The following is an 18082-nucleotide window of genomic DNA, read 5'->3' as shown; positions in this document are numbered from 1 at the left end:
GCGCCCGCCGAGCCCCGCCCCGCCGCGTTCGTCACGGCCGCGGGCGACCAGTGGAGGCGCTGGGAGGTGTCACGTGGGGCAGCGGGCGCCGCCGTGAGGGGCCGGCGGGGCTGGTAGGGCGCTCACAGCGCCGGGGAGCCGCGGCCATGTTCGGGGGCCTGGGGCGATGCTTCGAGGAGGATCCCTTCTTCCGGTGAGGGGCCCGGCCGGGGCCCCCCCCCTGTGCCGCGGGGTGCCGGGTCAGGCCGGCGGGAGGCGGCCACTGGGGCCCCAGCGCTGGGGGGGGAGGTGTCGGGTCGGGGTCTGAGGTGGCGGGTCGGATCTGAGGTGACGGGTCTGAGGTGGCGGGTCGGGGTCTGAGGTGGCGGGTGGGGTCTGAGGTGACGGGTCTGAGGTGGCGGGTCGGGGTCTGAGGTGACGGGTCTGAGATGGCGGGTCGGGGTCTGAGGTGACGGGTCTGAGGTGGCGGGTCGGGTCTGAGGTGACGGGTCTGAGATGGCGGGTCTGAGATGGCGGGTCGGGGTCTGAGGTGACGGGTCTGAGGTGGCGGGTGGGGTCTGAGGTGGCGGGTCGGGGTCTGAGGTGGCGGGTCGGGTCTGAGGTGGCGGGTCTGAGGTGGCGGGTCGGGTCTGAGGTGGCGGGTCTGGGGTGGCGGGTCGGGGTCTGAGGTGGCCGCCTGAAGAAGCGCTTCGAGGTTCTCGTCGCCCTGGAGGACGCGTGTCAGTGCGGGGTTAACGGCCGGGGTGGTTCACAGCCGTGCTCTTCTCGTTACCTGAAACAAAACGACCGTGCGCAGCGTCCTCTAAAACTACGTAGAGGTTTAAGTTGTTGCCAGTGATCTTTTTTTATATACCAGAGTCTTGTCTCTTACTCCCCTCTTCAGCAATGCTTGTAATTTTTACTGTCTCATAGCGCAGGGAAGAACTTAATCATCATTTCATAGCGACATTGACTCAGAAGAAATCTTCACCTCCATTGGTTTGAGTTTCTTGATTTTGTTTTTTCTTCAGGTTCTTAAAAAGTGGGCAGGTGCTGGATGTTCTAGCTTTTCTGGGTTTATTTGGTGGGTTTTTGCTGTAGACCATTTCCGAGCTCCTGTTGTTGATGCATATGCTAAAGGCAACACCAGGTATTCTTGCATTAAAACTTTGCAAACCTGTGTGTGAGATCAGTAAAGGCAAACTGTCTGTCTCCTTGTACTGATTTCCAGAGTGGATGCTGATGCTTTAGCTCAGCAAACATGGTTTTTTGGTTTCTATACCATGAGCACAATGGTAGCGCTTGGGGTAGAGCATGTCTATGTACTGAACTCTGAAATTGGTTTATTTCCTGTGGGAATCTTTTTTTGCCCCTGGAACCTAAAAGTAAGTAGTGTGTCATGCAAATGCTCTCCCAGAGTGCTGGGACAGCCAAAACTGCTGAAGTATCTAGTCTGGCCCCAATTTATGTCTTTTGTCAGAAACTGTAATCTGTAGCAGGTAAGAATGGGATCAGGGAACTCAGAGGAGCCTGAATGATCTTAGTTTTTCTAAAGACATGGTACCTGCTATGTGGAGCTTCATTACAAGCAAAGATAAGGGATAATGCTGGTGAGTGGACGAGGAAGGGTAACACATGAGGCCTTGTGATGTGGGTTTGTTGACTGTATCTCCTAGTTACAGGATATTCTAGCTGAGGTTGCGTTTGTACCTCTTAAAGGAGAATCTACTGCTTAGCTGCAAAAGCACGTTCCTAGCGCTGGGACAGTTTCTAGAGCTGTGCAAGGTGGATTAGTACACTTGGTTTCTAGGAATGTGCGCACCATTGTAACAACTGATCAGTTATTTGCAGGATACACTGTGCAGAAAACTTCACTATGCAAATCCTCTGCATGAAATTAAAATAATAATGGAAATTAAGTCTTTTTCCTAGTAATTTGTAGTGTGCTTTTGAAATGCCAGTTGCTTTCCTCTTATTTACTCATTTTATTTATCCATTTTTATTGTAGCCACTGATGCAGTTTAAAATTGTAGGGGAAAAAAAGATTGCAGAAGATAGAGGAAGGGAGTGTGTGTGAAAGAGATGAGAGAGAGACTGATATTGAGATTCATTTTCCTGGCACTGTCCTTGTAAATCTCTTTTGCATATAGTTAAGGAAATGAGCTTATTACTTCAGATAAGATTAGCTTCCAAAATAGTGTAATAATAGGCTTCTGTTGCCTCACAAGGAGAGATTTTGACTGCTGAACTGGAAATAGTGCCTGGGTTACAAGAAATATCTCCATCTGTGAGCAGCTGTCCTGGGGAAGCACCAGTCAGTCAGCCAGCCAAAGTGCTGCCCAGGCCCAGCTGAGTTTCATCCCTAATAGCCTGGACAGGTGCAGAAGCTGCATCTCCTCTGCCAAGTGCAGTTGGCCTCTGTTTTTAATTCACCAGTACACAGCTTTTGTTTTATTGTTCCAGGTGTTATCGCCAGTGTGATTCTGCAACTTCAGGCTTACATAACTTCCGAAGTAAAAAGAAGTGTATATCATACAGTTTTCAAAAATAATAAACTGAATGTATTGTTCTAGGACACTGACCAAAAATGTACACTGAAATAAGAAGTAACATTGTACTTTTACTATAACACTGTGAAAGGTTTCAGCTGGAACACTGAGCCTTAAACTTTGGAGCTTAAGCCTGAATCATACAAGAACTTCCCAAGTGAGATGCATCTTAGTGAAAATCTTTGCTTGCATATGTGTTAGCAGCATCCGCCTTTTTAATGTCTCTTTCTCCATACAGTAGACATACTTGTTTAAGACTAACAGTCTCAGAGGCTGAACATTTTTGTTCCCTTTATTGATCCCTGCAAACACCTGAATGTCAGATGAAGGTCAAATTAGCTACCTAAGCAAAATTTTGTTACTGCAGAATAGTGGATGGACAAGTATATAAATTGTTTGTCTCCAGGACTTAATCTTGAAGATAACTTAACGGTGCTTAACACGTGAAGGGCACAAATTCTGTGTGCAGAACCCTTATAGAGCCCCCTTTCTTTTTCCTCATCACTTTTATGGTATAATAGTGCAAAGTGTGCAAAAATCATGTCTGTCTCATCAAAAGTATCTTTTTTCCTCCCTGAGAAAGGTCAGATTTTAAGTCAGATGTGATCAATGGTAATTAAACTAGAGTGTTCTACACCTGTTGCCATCCTATAAAATCTGTGATTTGAGCAAAGATCTTGCATCCTCTACTGGAGAGACTTTGACTTGGTTTTTATATATATATATATATATTTTTATATTTCGTAAGGGTGACATACTCCTTCTGTAGTTATGGTTTGAGTTTCAGTCATCAGAGCCATCGAGGTAGATTTAATTCCTTGGAAGCCTTGTCTTCAGACAGATTCTCTGTTGACTTTCCATTGTTTTTGCCCTACTCAGAGCATACCGAAATTGTATGCTGAGGCTTGACAACACTAGATCTTTTTATGAATGGCTCCCTAAAATGTCCCTAGGGAATTCGGAGACTTCACTTTTGTTCCTAACTCTGTCACTCCACAGTATATATCTTGCTTCCCTGTCTCTGATAATGAGAAGCTGTATTTCTGAACTGTTTCGCAGACCTTTCATTTTTTTAAAAAACAACAACAAAACCCCACAGTTTTAGATGCAGGTATGAGTGTATCAGATAGATGTAGTGGAGGGTGAATGGCCAAGAGAAGTTGCCAAAGAAACTGAAATAAGGCAAAAAGGACGCTTTCACAAGGTATGAAGCATTATTTTATGTCAGGTGAGACATATTACAGCATGTTATGCGCACTAAATTCAACCCATTTTTCTTAGCTACATGAAATCTATGGAATCTTGTTTTGCTTAAGATGTGTTGCAGATAACTTATTTTATGAGTGTCCTACTTCTTTTGAACTGGAAGGGACCAGGGAGAAATTTTGTTATGCATAAGTTACTGATGGAATACAATTCATATTTGTGTTTTGATAACCAAACCTATCTGAAGTTTGTGGTGTCAAAATAGATTTGATGGAAGTATGCATATACGGGGGTAGTGCTTGTGTGCTCCCCTCATCTTGGCTTGTGCAGTGACTTTTTCCATCTGTTCTTCATCCTGTGAGAAGTGAGGGGACACTAGCTGTGTGTGAGCTGCTTATCACATTAGGACTGAAGTTAAAGCTAGCAGTCATGTGAGTGGGGTAGATTAGGGTCTGCTTAATGACAGTGGTAAAACTACTTCTAAACTATAAAGCTCTCTTTGCACTGGAGTGAGTTAAGTCTGTGCGTAGCTTAAAGGGATATTGTTGTGTTAAAAAATCTTGTTTGAAAATTAATCCAGCGTTATGTTTGTAACCTTATTTCTTTATCACGTAAAAGGAAAAAAAAAAAATTAAATGCAACTGTGGCACAGGAGAGTACAAAGCGAAGAGATCAAAGTGGCCACGTGGTGTGGAAACTAGTTTTCATGGGACTGGAGATAAGGGGTGGGGAGAATAGAAAAGCTGTTCAGGAAACTTTCAAGAGGTGATTGGGTATGGAAGAAGTCAGAGGAACAACCTGAAGCTTTTCTTCATGGACGCATGAGATGTCACGGGAAAGGCTGCGGTGTCCTGGAGAGAATGAGGGTGTGATGTGTCTGGGGAGTGCCAGGAAATTGATAGGAAGGAAGACAAGGTGCTATTAAGTCAAAGTAAACATACCTGGGAAATGACTGTTAATGTTAATAAAGTGGCTTTCAGCGGAATAGCAAAGGGGAAAATTAGACAGGAGATGAAGGGTGGAAATGAAGCATGTTTTTTGTATGAAGTAATAATTTGTAGCCTTGGACCACAGGCAACAGTACTGATCATATATTGTGCTTCTGACAAAATCGTATTTTGCTCTTCTTTTGGCCTCAGAAATATTTAGTTCTTGTCCAAATTAGAGAATGCAAAGAATTAAGTAAGTAGTAATGGAGAGCAACTTGAGCAATGTTTTACTTGCAAGTCAAGCTTTGGGGTTACTGGTGGGATTCTGTATGTTTTTGGAAACAGAGGCTGAGTGTTTAGAAAGAGGGGAGAAAAGGGAGAAAACTAACAGGAAAGCACAAAAGCAGTAAGAATCTTTCTTCCTAAGCAGAGAAAAGGGATGCGAGAACACGGTTTGTGGAAGGGGAGGAAAGGGAAGGCAAAGATGGAATAGTGGATGACTAAAGGAGATGGAGCTGGCTTGAATTTAGATGATAGTATACGTTTTTAGAGCATGTGGGTCAAGGAGGATGAAAAGTAGAATGGGAGTGGCCAGCAAAATAAATTTGAGGGATGTGGGGGGGAAATCTAGTGGGACATGATGAGTTCAGTGAGTAGTACCATGCTAAGCTTCGGAAGATGAAAGTGAAAAAAGGAGAGAATATAAATAAATAAATAAATAATTCTTTTAATATCAGGGGTTGGAGGTAGAAGTAGGGATAAATAAAATATAGGTTAATTTTATAGTTCTTGGCAGATAGTAAACATAGGCTGGAGTGAAAGATGGCTGCAAAAGATGGAATATTTTTTGAAAAGATGAGGAAAGAGAAAAAGCAATATGGACACCCAAGAGCATAGGAGAGCTGAGACGACGAAAGAACTAAAACACCCAGCCAACTTGAGAGATGGAAAGAAAAGTGAAAGAAGTGAGAGTTTGTAAGGAACAGGAGATTGCCCAGTTGGGTCCTATTAAAATAAAGAATTTGAATAAGGAACCATATGGAACGATTTAAAAAATTGAGTTTTAAAAATTTTAGAGCCATTTTACATAGCTTGGAATAAAACCCAATGACTTTCTATGCAAAATACCTCTTTTTCAGCGATCCTTTTGCTGCACACCATGAATATATGCGGCAGATGATGAGAAGCTTTTCTGATCCTTTTGGACGAGATCCATTTCTCAGTATAACAGATGGTGGGGAGAGAACAGTAGATCGAAGAGCACGCCAGGACTCTCAGGTTGCTCTAAGAGGAAATCACAGAGTAAGTATTTTCTTAATCTCTAAGGGTTGCTACATGGAATTTACATTTACTGGTAATATAGTTGGCTTCACATTTCCATTTCTGTTAAATTTGGTCCGGTGGAAACGGAGGCCTGGCTCAGCTATTGCAACCTTGGTCAGATTGTTTCATCGCTGAGTAAAACGTGAATAATACCTCTCTTGGTTCCTTAATGGCCTATTACCTAGCACTGACAAACTTCTCTTAGGACTAATAACAAGTCTGTGTGTTACTGAACATTGAATATACAATATTTAATGAAATAAACTAAACATATTTATCAAATGTTTGGCTTAATAAATATTATGTATTAAATGTTTCTATTGCAGAAAAGCATTAAAAGTGTCCAGTGACAGAGCCTTCTCTGAACACTTACTACTTCCTTTTTATGCTAACTTTACTTAAAAAGGTACTTTGAAATATTTATGCCTTCACTCTGCACTTTAGTATCTTGTGTCTAGTTATTTATGTTAGTTTGATTTAACACAAAGCTGTGTTTCAGCCACCTAAATAGTATCTACACAGATATTTTTAATCCCTGTTTCAACTTTGCAGCTGTGAATAAAGGCTTCACATTCTGTGTTTGGTCTGATTCTTAGTGTTTCCTCTAAATATAAGACTGGGAGAATTAAAGATCAGGGAAATTGATATGAAACCTAGAATTTCTGTAAATTACCACCTGAAACCGAGAAGTTGGCCATGATCTATGCTTTACATAAAGTATCTTTTCAACTCTCTGGGCATGCAGAACAATTAACAACTTATGCTTCTGTAGCTAAACCGTATCCAATTGCTGCATTCAGAAAGGATATATGTTTGAAGTTGGTTCCTTTTGCTCCACCAGGCAAAATATTTTGCAGCTGAACGATCTCTTACTTTGATGAATCGCATTTGATTTTAAAAAACAGTTGGAAGACAAGACAAGATTACAAGGGCTTGTGGAACTCAGCCAGATTTGGTGGTGGTTGTTTAAACCTAGATATTTAGAGCTTAATAAACATAGCTGAAACACAGACTATCACCTACAAGTCAAAAGGGTAACTGTCAGATTCTTTCCTCTGTGCTCATACATTGCCAGTTAGTTTCAAATATAGATGCTGCTGAATCTAATTAGGGCGTGATCTTTCCTCTACTGAAGCAGATTCTTAGGCCTTGGTTCAGGAGGTGCCTAAAACCAGATCAGACTTCTTTTTCCTTTAGAAAAAGAATATGTCAAACCTCACCCTAATAGCTTAGGAGTTGCGTCCCTTGTTCTTGGCAGTGAGGAATAAATGTGAGGCATAGAAAACCTTTATCTGTGGTTACAGAAAGAAGTTAAAGGTACAAGAGCGCTGCGTTATTTTGATAAGCACAAAAGAATTCCACACCTGCTAAAATCTTTCCAGTGTCTTTTGATGTTCCTCATGTTTCACCTAAGAGTTGTCAGATGTCAAAGACTCAACACTGATTACTTGAGCCTTGTAATAATCTCAAACTGCTTTTACTGGTTTCCCTCCAGAAATTATTCAAACACTTAAAATAATTAGATTTTTATGTAGGAAAAGATGGATATCTTTACTACCCTGTAAAATACACTTTGTTAAAATTACCCATACTGATTACTGATACTGTAATTCTATGTTTAAGTAAACTGTAGCATGCCTAAAACCGTTTTACAAGGAACAATTTGTTGTAACAACTTAATGTGTGTCAATACAGCATTCACATTTGAAAATGCTTTTCCTTTCTCAAGCAGGTTTGCAGTGTCAGTTTTTAGCCTCTTGGAGGGAGGGGAGGGGAGGAAATTATATGAGCAGGAGGAAAGGGGTAAAACATGAGATACTGTCATTCAGTTTTGTTCAGATATCTGATTGTCCTATATATTAGCTTTTAGTATCTATTGTAAAACAAAGAGTTTATAAACTTTATGACTAACAACTTTATTTCCGAGGATATCCTTTTGCACTTGATATATATATATATATAAAAAAAAAAAGTATTATTCTTTTCTGTCACTACATATCAGACAGAACTGCAGTTTGAAAGAGTTCATAAAGGTATTCAAGAATCAGATGATTCCTTCTCTTTGCACTTAGTTATTGTAAAGTGCTTGGTGCTTCTGTCTAACCAGCCTCTCTTTAGGTAGGCTTCTATATAACTCTCCAATCTTAGTTTCCTGGAAACATCAATGTGTTTTCCAGCATCTCATTGCCCTGTCATATAGGGATATTCAATATCAGTTGGTCAAACAGGAACTGTACTTGCCAGTGTTTATAGCTACATCTATTTATACAACTGCAGAAGAATATAATTTGCTTATGGGGGATTTGTCTTCGGTTGGTTCTGTATATGATGATAGATTTACCTAGAACTTCTTTGCAGTGACCTTTGAAACTGCTGACAAGTTAGACTTCATTTTGTTTATCGCAAGGGATGTATGGATATTTTAGAGAAATATCTTTTATATTTACATTAATCTCTTGTTCACAAGCACTCTATGTACTACAAGTCAGCTGCATCACTTAATTTTTTTTACGCTCTAAAATTGTATGCCAGCCTTCTGAAATTTAATTACATAAATTTACATTAAAGGGACTATTGATTTGTTGATTTTAATCAACTTTCAGCGATGGGGTTCTGTTGCATGAGTAGAATGAAGTGTTTTCAGAGAAGTTGGTGATCTCTGAAGCACTGTGCCATGTTTTAAATAATTTTGGTACTAAGGTTGCTATGGTATACAAATGTTTCTCAACTTCTAGCTTTAAGCGCTTCTAGTACATACATATGAACATGACTTATTAAATGTGGTGACAGCTATTGCTTTCCAATATCATTAGTATAAATATATTACTTCTATATACCCAGAGACTACTTTGTATTATATTGTTGTAGCACACTATAAATTACCAAAGTCCTCTTGAGTGACTGTTTTTATTTGATCAGAGATGTTTAATATCACCTGCTGTGTATGAAAGTGCTGTATATGAAAGTTACTTCTGCTGTGTCTGGTAACAGGTATAATAACTAAAAGATGCTGATCCTTTTTTCTTCCAGGCAACAAGCTGCTCCCTCATGCCCTTTGCAGGCTTTGGTAGAGTGGTTAGTATCCCAGGAGCAATAATCCTTGTAGCTCTTGCTAGTATGTGCATACTGTCTGCATAACTAAAGCATGGACAAAGGCTAGTCTTAGTGTGCTTGCAAACTGCTTTCGTTGGTATTTAGATAGATAGAACAATGTAATTCAAGAAAGATTCCCCCCACCACCACCTTATTAAATGAAAATGCCGGGGTAGACTAAATACACTGTTATCAAGATTGGAAAAGTTACTACTTAGCAGCTGGCTTTTCTACCTGGCAATGTATCCCTTGGTGCTTGATCTCTGATGGATATGAATGAAATAATCCATGGAGAGAGACTCCAAACTGAGTGCTGCCTGTAGACGGACACTAGCGGCTTGGAGTGTGTGTGTGTGTCTGTGATACCCACAAGACCTGTAACACTGGTCACAGCTAAGACAAGCCAGCTTCTGGAGACAGAATTTTCACTGGAACTGGGCTTGCAGTGGTTTTCAGCTTCAGTTTTTTGGGGGTCTGGAATATCTTGTAAAAGATCTGTTAAAAGTACCTAAGGAAAAAGGAGTTTATTGTTACGACCCTCATGGAGCTTTTTGCTGCCTTTGGAAGGTTTTAAAGAGTCCTCAGATTGAAAACCAGTAGCTTAGAGAGTGGCTCTCACTTGCAGAACAGATAAAAATAAGCATGGGTCTTTGAATTTTCAGATCTAAAAGTATAACTTGTTTAATTATCTCTTCCAGAGGCACAAATTGGCAACTTGCTGTATGCAAAAAGTGTATTAGCTAATCAAAGGTCTTTTGCTATTAACTGCACAGGCTATGGTTTTACTCCCCTGCCACAATCTATGGCATGTAATTCCATACATACAGCTGATTACTATGTAATGTCATTGGTCAATGTCTAGATTTCTACCTGTAGAAAGCAGTTTTTTGGAGTTACTGACACCTGCAATTATTTGATACCCTAAATTGTCTATAATTATATAGTCCAGAGGTTTTGATAGCCCTTAAGGATTCACATTTCTTGCTACTCAAGAAAAAAACTGAAGATTTTCTATATTTGAATTTTACTTAGTTTTGTGCTTGAACTGCAGATTTTGTTTTTAAACTTTTAAATACATAGCCAATTCTGATGTTCCCAGTAGTTGGAGGAACATGGGATGTTCGCTATTCTAATTAGCATCCTGGTGTTTCATAGCACCTTGAGTAGTAGTGCAAAGGGCTGCTATGTGCAACCCAGCAGCCTGCCTCTTGCCAAAGCTGCTGGGTTTCACAGAGCCCCTGGGAGCTCTTTTCCTTGCTATTCTCACAGCCTCGTACCTGTGGACCAGAGCGTGGTGGTGGCATAGTAGCTTTCCTGGGAAGCTGCTAGGCATGCGCGTGTCTAGAAGCTCACCAACCACCAGCGCGTGGTGTTTGCTCTTAACTAGCTTACTCCAACCAGAGCTGCTCATGTCAGAAACCAGGCAGCCTGGTAGGGAGTTTGAATGGGTCCTGAGGAAAAGCTCCTAGTAGGAGAGGAAAGGCATGGTGAAAATCATCTTTATCATCACCACCTGCTGCACTGGAGAGGAGCCCAGAGGAGGATGCTCATTTGGGACAGCATTGCTGTCTTCCCAGATGGTCATTTAGGAGAGCTCACCCTTTCCCTACTTTCTGTCTCCCTGTCTTTCTATTTTTTTGTTTTGTTTTCTTCCAAAGGTAGCTTTCATCAGTATGGTCAGTATATGCCATCAGCTACAGATCCTATTAATAAAATTCTGTGCATGTAAACCTGTCTTAGTATCTATCCTCTGTGCAACACTGGATCTTCTGCTTTCATGTAAAAATAACAAATGAATGTTCTGTTGAATACATCTATAGCATCAAGTAATTAAGCTGCCATTAAAATACCAAGTTATGGTTCTCTGATTTTTCCATGCTGCCCTTTTACAAGTAATGTATGCTGCTTTTGCAAAGGAACAGCTCTCTCTGCTGGGATGCATTTTCAATGTGATTCCATATGCATTAAAGGATTTGCATAATAGAGATAATTTGATCTTCAATAGATTATGAGGCATGGAGGGTCATCTAGTACTTTTTACAGCAGAAGCTAGTTAGGTTAGATGGTATATGAAAATAGTTCTTGTAAATTGGCCACAGTGTGAGCTTATTTTGACATTTGAGTGTCAAATCTTTCAATTCTGTCTTTCCAGTATCTCCAACTTAATAATCAAGCTCCCCGCGATAGCTTTCAATTTTTCATTTGAAAAGATGCATTTTTGGCTTGTCTATGTCTATGAATTGCAGTCTGTGGAAACCTTTTTGATGGTCTGATTTGCATTAAATAATGCATGTAAAAGAACAGCTTCAGAACTTGAAGAGTCAGAAGACTGTGTTTTAATTTTAATGTCTTTTCTTTTAGCAGGATGCAGATTTTGGGGAACCTTTTTTTGCAATGGACAGGATGATGTCAAATATGAGAAACAGTATGCTGGAAATGCAAAGAAAATTTGTAAGTTTTTAAAAATTTGTTCTAAAATTAATTATATTGGAGAATGACAGTTGTTTAAAATATTACTTAGAAAGTCCTGCTAAGAAACAGGTTACTAGTCTCAAGTAGATAGTAAGAATTTATTCCCCCCCCCCCCCCCCCCCGACTATATCGTGGTTGTAATTCTCTATGCTGTCACTGATTATTTGCAAACAACAGTACTTTGAACATATGCTTGATTCTGTGGGGGTTAGAACTGCTGCAAGTTATCTGGTCTCTGGCTCTTGCCAGAGCTGGCACCTTAAGGGGAGGAGCAGTTTAAAGTGTTACTGTACACTTAAAACCAACAAACCCACAAACACCTAAATGCCACCCTCCATATAACTTCCCTCTGGTTTTATTTTCAGTGCTGCTTCTTTCTTCTTTCTTCACAGCCTTTGAAGATAACGCTAGTATCTATTAAGTGTTGCTGAGTATATGTATGTACTGTGTTTTACTGGCCTTTTAAAATGGCTTGTAACCACTGTTGCTCAAGTCCTATTTCACCTGAACTCTTTACACACCTTATTATATACTGTATGTGGCAAGACTGATGTTACAGGTTCATCTTCATTACTAAACTATGCCAGGGCAAAAAACTGCTGCACATGCTTTTTACTTGTTATTGTGTTTCCTGGCATGGGGAGACCTGTGGCCGGACAAGGCTAGGACAAGAGTGAGGGCATATCACAAATGCCAAGATCTCTTCCCAACAGGCCATATCTATGGTGCCAGGACTGAGGGTTAATTTGTCAGAGGGGTATTCTATTTCATAATGATAAGATAGTCTCAGAATGTAAGTAGTACCTTTTATCTGCAAGTTTTAACTTTTATTAATAAAAGAAGTCTACATTGCTTGTAGGATGACCTGTCCATCCATCCAGATGCACACACATTCAGCTCCTCCTCTGTGATGACATACTCCAAAATAGGGGATGAACCACCAAAAGTTTTCCAAGCTTCAGCTCAGACACGCACAGCTCCAGGAGGTGTAAGTAGTCCTGAGATGCAGCAAAAAGGTGGTATGTAATTATTGGAATTTTATGTTCATCTATACCAAACCACAGCTTCCTTCAGGTTCTTTTTACTGGAGACAGTTACGCTTATAATTTAGAAAAATATATGCCTGTTTAAATATTGCTCTATATTAAAGGCTTCTTAAGCTAAAGTGCTGTTTTCTTCCTTGTAATTTGTATGCTTCTAAGTATACATCTAAATAAATTGTATGCCTATCAAAGACTGGAAAAATGGAGTGCCAGAACAGCTGATTCTTCAAGATGGTTTCCAATGTCTTTCTCTTTGCTATAATTAATCCTCTTCTTGTACATTTAAAATTCTGTCTAAAATATAAGATAGCAAGAGGCAGTCTATTTATGCAAAACATGGCTTCAAATCATCCCCTTTACTCATGCACTTGTAAATGCTTACGTAACGTTTCAGATGAAGATGCCCTTTCATTGACTTCCTTGCAGCTGTTGCATCTAATTCTGCTAAGAAATTTGAATTTGAATTTGAACCCTGAAGCGAGGTTCATGAAAGACTATATGCGAGCAGTAAAGGCCGTTGAGCATGATTGGCTGTGGGATATGTTCAAGCTCAAGCAGACACTCAGTTATCAAAAAGGTTCTAATAATATACCTATGAACACAGTGTTAAGTGGTTGCCTGGGTTTCAAGCTAGTCAACATGACAACCTAGTAATTAGTTGTCCCTTCATGCTGAGAATATTGGCATCGGCTGTTACTCATTCTGTTGTCAAGGAGAATGTTGAAGACTTGTCTGCATGTAGTATATTTAGACTAGGCTTTTTTCCCCCAACAATTAATATCCAGTATGTACGTTACTTAAGGAGCTTTAGGTGTTCTTGTTTAACCCTCCTGTCTGTTGGCAGAAAGAAAATAGACTTGATCTGTGCTTTGTTGGTGTATTTTCAGCCAACACAGTAAATGAGACAACTGGAAAAGCCTGTAAAACTTAACTTTTTCAAAAGAAAGATACAAAACCTTTGGGGAAGAAAATTGGATTTTTTTTTTTTTTTTGTAACTTTTCTTAACTTCTTTTTTTGGTTGGAGGGACATTTACTGCCCTTTTTTGTATAGGTTAAGGAGACAAGAAAAGCACTTAAGGATTCTGAAAGTGGACTGGAAAAAATGGCTATTGGTCATCATATTAACGATCGTGCCCATGTCATTAAAAAGTCAAAGAACAGCAAGACTGGTGATGAAGAAATGAACCAAGAATTCATCAACCTGGATGAAAGTATGTCTTTTTGTGCAGTTTTCTAATGGGCTTTACACCGTTGTTTCACATACCAATTTTGAAGTTCCAGCTTGAGACATCTTAAAAGGGACTGTTTTTCAGACAGTCTGAAAGTCTACAAATCAAGTTTCCTTAGTTGATATAAATTAGGACAACCTAAGTTAAAGTAACCAGTTAGATGTGAAAATGTTGTGTTATAATGCAGTTGGTACTGTTTGCTTGTACAATAGCTGCTCATATTTGAAAATACTTTTAATTATACTTTATGGTTTCAAACAAACTTTTAACAGAATTTTACTATTTGCTGTTGTTTGTTTGTGGCTAATATATAAAATACATATGTAAGAGATCCGTGGTTAAAACCTGCATATACTTTTACAACACAGTGACTTTCAGGGTTTTTTATTTTTATCTTCCAAACATAAGCCTACTGGCACTAAGCTTTTAGTTGTCTCTTACAGATCCCCTGTAAAAAAACTACAGAAATAGTTTGCAGGCCATGTGGAGAATCATGGACCACAAGTTTAAAAAATACCGTTCAAAAAGCCCGATTTTTGTTACATGTTTTTTCCTGTCTCGTTTGCATTTATTAAAAAGTAAACTTCAACTGTTTTTCAGCTGATGCCCAGACCTTTGATGAAGAGTGGCAGAAAGAGATTATGAAGTTCAAGCCATCTAGAACTAGATTCACTTTAGAAGCTCCAAAATACAGAAGTATTCATCACATACCCAAGGAAGTAAGGAGGTAAAAATAGTTTCCTACCAGAATAAAGAAATACTAGCAGCAGAATGAAAATTCAATTCTGAAGCAATCTGTTCATGAACAAACAATGCTTACTGGCAATCTGAGGAGAAATTGCATGGTTTATTCCTCCTTTCCTCATGATGCTACAGTGTAAGGCAGTATTTTTGTTAGACTAAACTTCTTCAGAATTTAGGTTTTTTACTTTGAAAATTACTTAATTAATCAATAGGCTAAAACGGTGAGTGTTTTTTCTAGAGAAATATGCCAGTGCTTTTAGCTCAACTATGTACAAATGTTGTCGCTGCTCCCACAGTCATTAAACTGGGTTAGTTGCATTAAGGTACAATCCTTAATGAAGAGTAGGTTGATCTGTTTTCTTGGGTAAAAGGAAATGCACCTTCCATATAGCTGGAGATGGACACACCCCTCTTTTCAGGGTTAGATTGCAAATGAGACCTCTTCTAATCTTAAAATCAGGAAGTCTGTGTAGGAATGAGGAGTTAATCTGTAAACGCAGGAGCTCCCCTGCACAGACTGCCATCTGCGAAGCTTCAGGTTTTTTCCTCTCCTGTTTACATCGTTTCAGTGGAAGTTGTGACACCTTTATCAGTGGCATGTTTGGTAGAGAATGCTACAGAAGGGAAATACTCCTCTTCTGTAAACTACACAGTGCACTTTCCCTCCAGCACTTCTTCAGTTCTAGAGGTTTATTACAGAAGCTACTTCACCTTCAATTTCAGTTTTCAAACTAAACTGTTTCTTTCTCCTCATCGAGTGTGCAAGATAACGAAACAGTCCAACTCTATGGTGGTAACAATGGAAGTAGTTTTGGAGGGAGAGTCTCATCTGTCTTACAACTAAAATAACTATACCTCCACGTAAGCAATTAACAAAATGTATATTCCCCCACCCCCATATCGTATGGTGGTTGTGATTTTTGTTGTTCTTTGTTTCAGAGAGAAACCACTTGCGGTTGCAGGTTCCAGGGAGCCCAGAGTTTCTTTGGAGAATCTCAATGTGAAAGGAACACATGTCCCCATCAAAAGCAGCAAAAAATAAATTGCTTTCATTCTCCATTTGAATGGAGTTTCTTCAGAGAACATAATGGTGCTGCATTGCTTATGTTATAAGTATACACGTATATATGACCAATTTCTGTTCTTTGTTTTAGTAAGTATTAGCGTGGCTTGCTACTCCCATCTCTTGACAACTGAATGTTCTTTAAAACTTCAGACCCTTGGTTAAACCATCTAGTTTCAGTAAATTAAAAAAACAGCAACTTTCCAACTTTCCACTTAAAAGCACTTTAATGGATAATCACTAATTCTGTTTAAAAAAAAAAAAAAAAGCTTTCATTTGCAAGATTTTTCTGCTACAACTGCACCAGTCTCAGTTACAAGACTTCTTATTAAGCCTTGTAATGCAACTACTTTTTCCCACACTCTGTAACTTGCACAGAAAGTAAATTATCTTTTTATTTTGTGTGGCTGAAATAATTATTAATTTTCTAGGTGCTACTGCAATTAATAGAAATTAAAGAGCCATTATATATAATCTTGCTTTAAAATCATACTGTAAATTGTTACACAATCCCGAGATTCACCTTGCTTTAACATGACGAAAAGTGAGAGGAAATACTAAAATGGCAGATACTTCAAATAAATTTTAGTTTATTAGCGTTGTTATGTTCATAAGCTGTGCTTGCATCTCTTATTTTCTGTGCCTAGACTGTCAATTTTGTATGTTTTGATCCTTTGGATATTTCCTTTGGAGGTGGCCCATTATTTTTAATTCTTGAAGATTCTCTGTAGTAGCTTTTAATTATTCTGTAATAATACCACTGTGTCCTCAAACTCAGCCGTAACTATTAATCAGAAAAATATGTGGGAGAAATTGGTTGAGTAGGCAGTAGTTTAACTGGATAACAAATGATTACACCGTTCTTCTGCTCTAAAAAGCTAGAAGAGCCCTGCATACAGGAAACCATTTCCCCCCTTAGCTGAGATGAGATGTGTTTGTATTCTTTTGTGTCCTGTTTTTAGTGGATGTAGAATGATCTGAAATCCAACACTTGATCTCCCTTGGTGGTGGTGGTGTTTGGTTAAAGAGTCTGGTGTTATAGAGAAAAGCCAATTGTGTGACTGAGAACAGGAAAGGTCTTTGTTTTAGAAGCATTAAGTTTGTATGCTGTTTTGTTATGCAGAACTGATCCCCACGTCGTAGTGTAAGTGATTTCTGTAGACTATAACACTAGCATTAGCACTATAGCATATATTTCAAGGCTAAAACATAATAGCGCAGCCTTAAAAAAAAAAAAGGCACTATTTATAAAAGAAAATAGGTTTGGTAAGTTAAGATTAATACTTGTTCGGCTAAAAAGGCAATGGCCTTTAAATCACTTCTTTCTGCAGATGCCCCAGATTATTTAATTCTATGTTTATTAATGTGCAGAAGTAATCAAAAGTACTTCTGTTGAACTCTGACAAGGGAAAGACAATTGTTTCTTTGCTCGTTTAATGCAGTGGTCTCTTTCTATTACTGGAGCAAATACTAGTGGCAATAAGTTTGTGCTATTGAACCATTCTACGAGCAGCCAAGGTAAGAGATGGTTTACTTTTTAATAGGCAGGGTGTGTTCTAGAGCAGACATGTGCACGCATCCCTTCTGCCACCCCTGATACAGGGGTAGCAACCTCCGACAGAAGGACAGGCTGAAACAGCGTGATATCAGTCAAGCCTGCCAGAGGATGTCTGCCAGAACCCCGAGTCTAAAGCATGCTTTTGCTCTCCTTAAAAAGTAAGAGTACAACTCTAGGGCCTGATCTTCTGTACCCTGAAGGCAACATCCATTTTGCAATAAATGTCATTGAGAATGTAAGGCCGTGGAGGCATTTTCCAGGTATGGCACTTAAACCTCCCAGTAATAGAACACGAAAAACTTTCCTGCTGTTTAACTTCAGAAATCCTTGATTTGAGAAACACTGCTATTTAACAGAAAATAGTATTTACCTGACAACTCGGATTTTTGTCTATGCTTTACTGAGATAAAAAACCATGATACGTACATGTAATCAATGAAACAAGTACATACTATGGTTTTAAAATTATAGTGGAAAGAGGCTAATATTCACTACAGACTACTTTGTTATGCAAAACAATGTTCTAAAATGCAAAAGAAACTGTTCTATGTAGAAGCATCTGAAACTGTAATTCTTTAATAAAGTTATTTATTATTTATGGTTATTGTTTGGCTTACTCTACACTACAAAATGACTTGCGCGCTACTTATTTTGGGCTGCTTTGAAACATTCTTATATGTGACACCACTAGCACCACAATGGGGGCAAGTATGCCCCTCTGTTTCCAGAAGGAAAACATGCATTTACCACAAAAAAAAAGTTTGCTAGAAATGAATGGATGGGGGTGGGACTTGACTATGGTGATGGCCAGGCCCTTTCTCTGCTGCAGAACTGCTCTTGGAGTCTCCCCTGGAACTGTTCCTGCTGCGATCCTAGTAGTGGGGGATTTTTTT

General features: G+C 39.3%; 1 protein-coding gene across 10 annotated transcripts; it reads left to right on the top strand.

The window, feature by feature from the left end:
* Positions 1-57: 57 nt before the first annotated feature.
* On the top strand, positions 58-17787 carry MLF1 (myeloid leukemia factor 1). 10 transcript variants are annotated; one of them, XM_052804057.1, is made up of 8 exons: positions 58-193; positions 5803-5965; positions 9017-9061; positions 11441-11530; positions 12411-12539; positions 13647-13806; positions 14425-14551; positions 15508-17787. In XM_052804057.1, the coding sequence occupies exons 1-8, from the start codon at positions 147-149 to the stop codon at positions 15608-15610; spliced, it is 864 nt and encodes a 287-aa protein (XP_052660017.1). In that variant the 5' UTR covers positions 58-146; the 3' UTR covers positions 15611-17787. The 10 variants fall into 10 exon arrangements, with proteins under 10 accessions (XP_052660017.1, XP_052660022.1, XP_052660021.1 ...); XM_052804065.1 differs by lacking the exon at positions 58-193 and adding an exon at positions 1110-1129; XM_052804056.1 differs by lacking the exon at positions 58-193 and adding an exon at positions 4470-4649 and having other exon boundaries at positions 11444-11530.
* The last annotated feature ends 295 nt before the right edge of the window (positions 17788-18082 follow it).

This window comes from Harpia harpyja, chromosome 12 (assembly GCF_026419915.1).
Source record: "Harpia harpyja isolate bHarHar1 chromosome 12, bHarHar1 primary haplotype, whole genome shotgun sequence".
Classification (NCBI taxonomy): Eukaryota; Metazoa; Chordata; class Aves; order Accipitriformes; family Accipitridae; genus Harpia; species Harpia harpyja.
This window is presented reverse-complemented; position numbering and strand designations above follow the sequence as displayed.

Bases quoted from the DNA above. Each gene is read 5' to 3' on its own strand.
- MLF1 (XM_052804055.1), top strand. From the start codon at position 4,561: ATGTCACGGGAAAGGCTGCGGTGTCCTGGAGAGAATGAGGGTGTGATG. The intron at 4,650-5,802 runs GTGCTATTAAGT...CCTCTTTTTCAG, and splicing joins TTGATAGGAAGGAAGACAAG to CGATCCTTTTGCTGCACACC. The intron at 9,062-11,440 runs GTTAGTATCCCA...CTTTTCTTTTAG, and splicing joins TTGCAGGCTTTGGTAGAGTG to CAGGATGCAGATTTTGGGGA.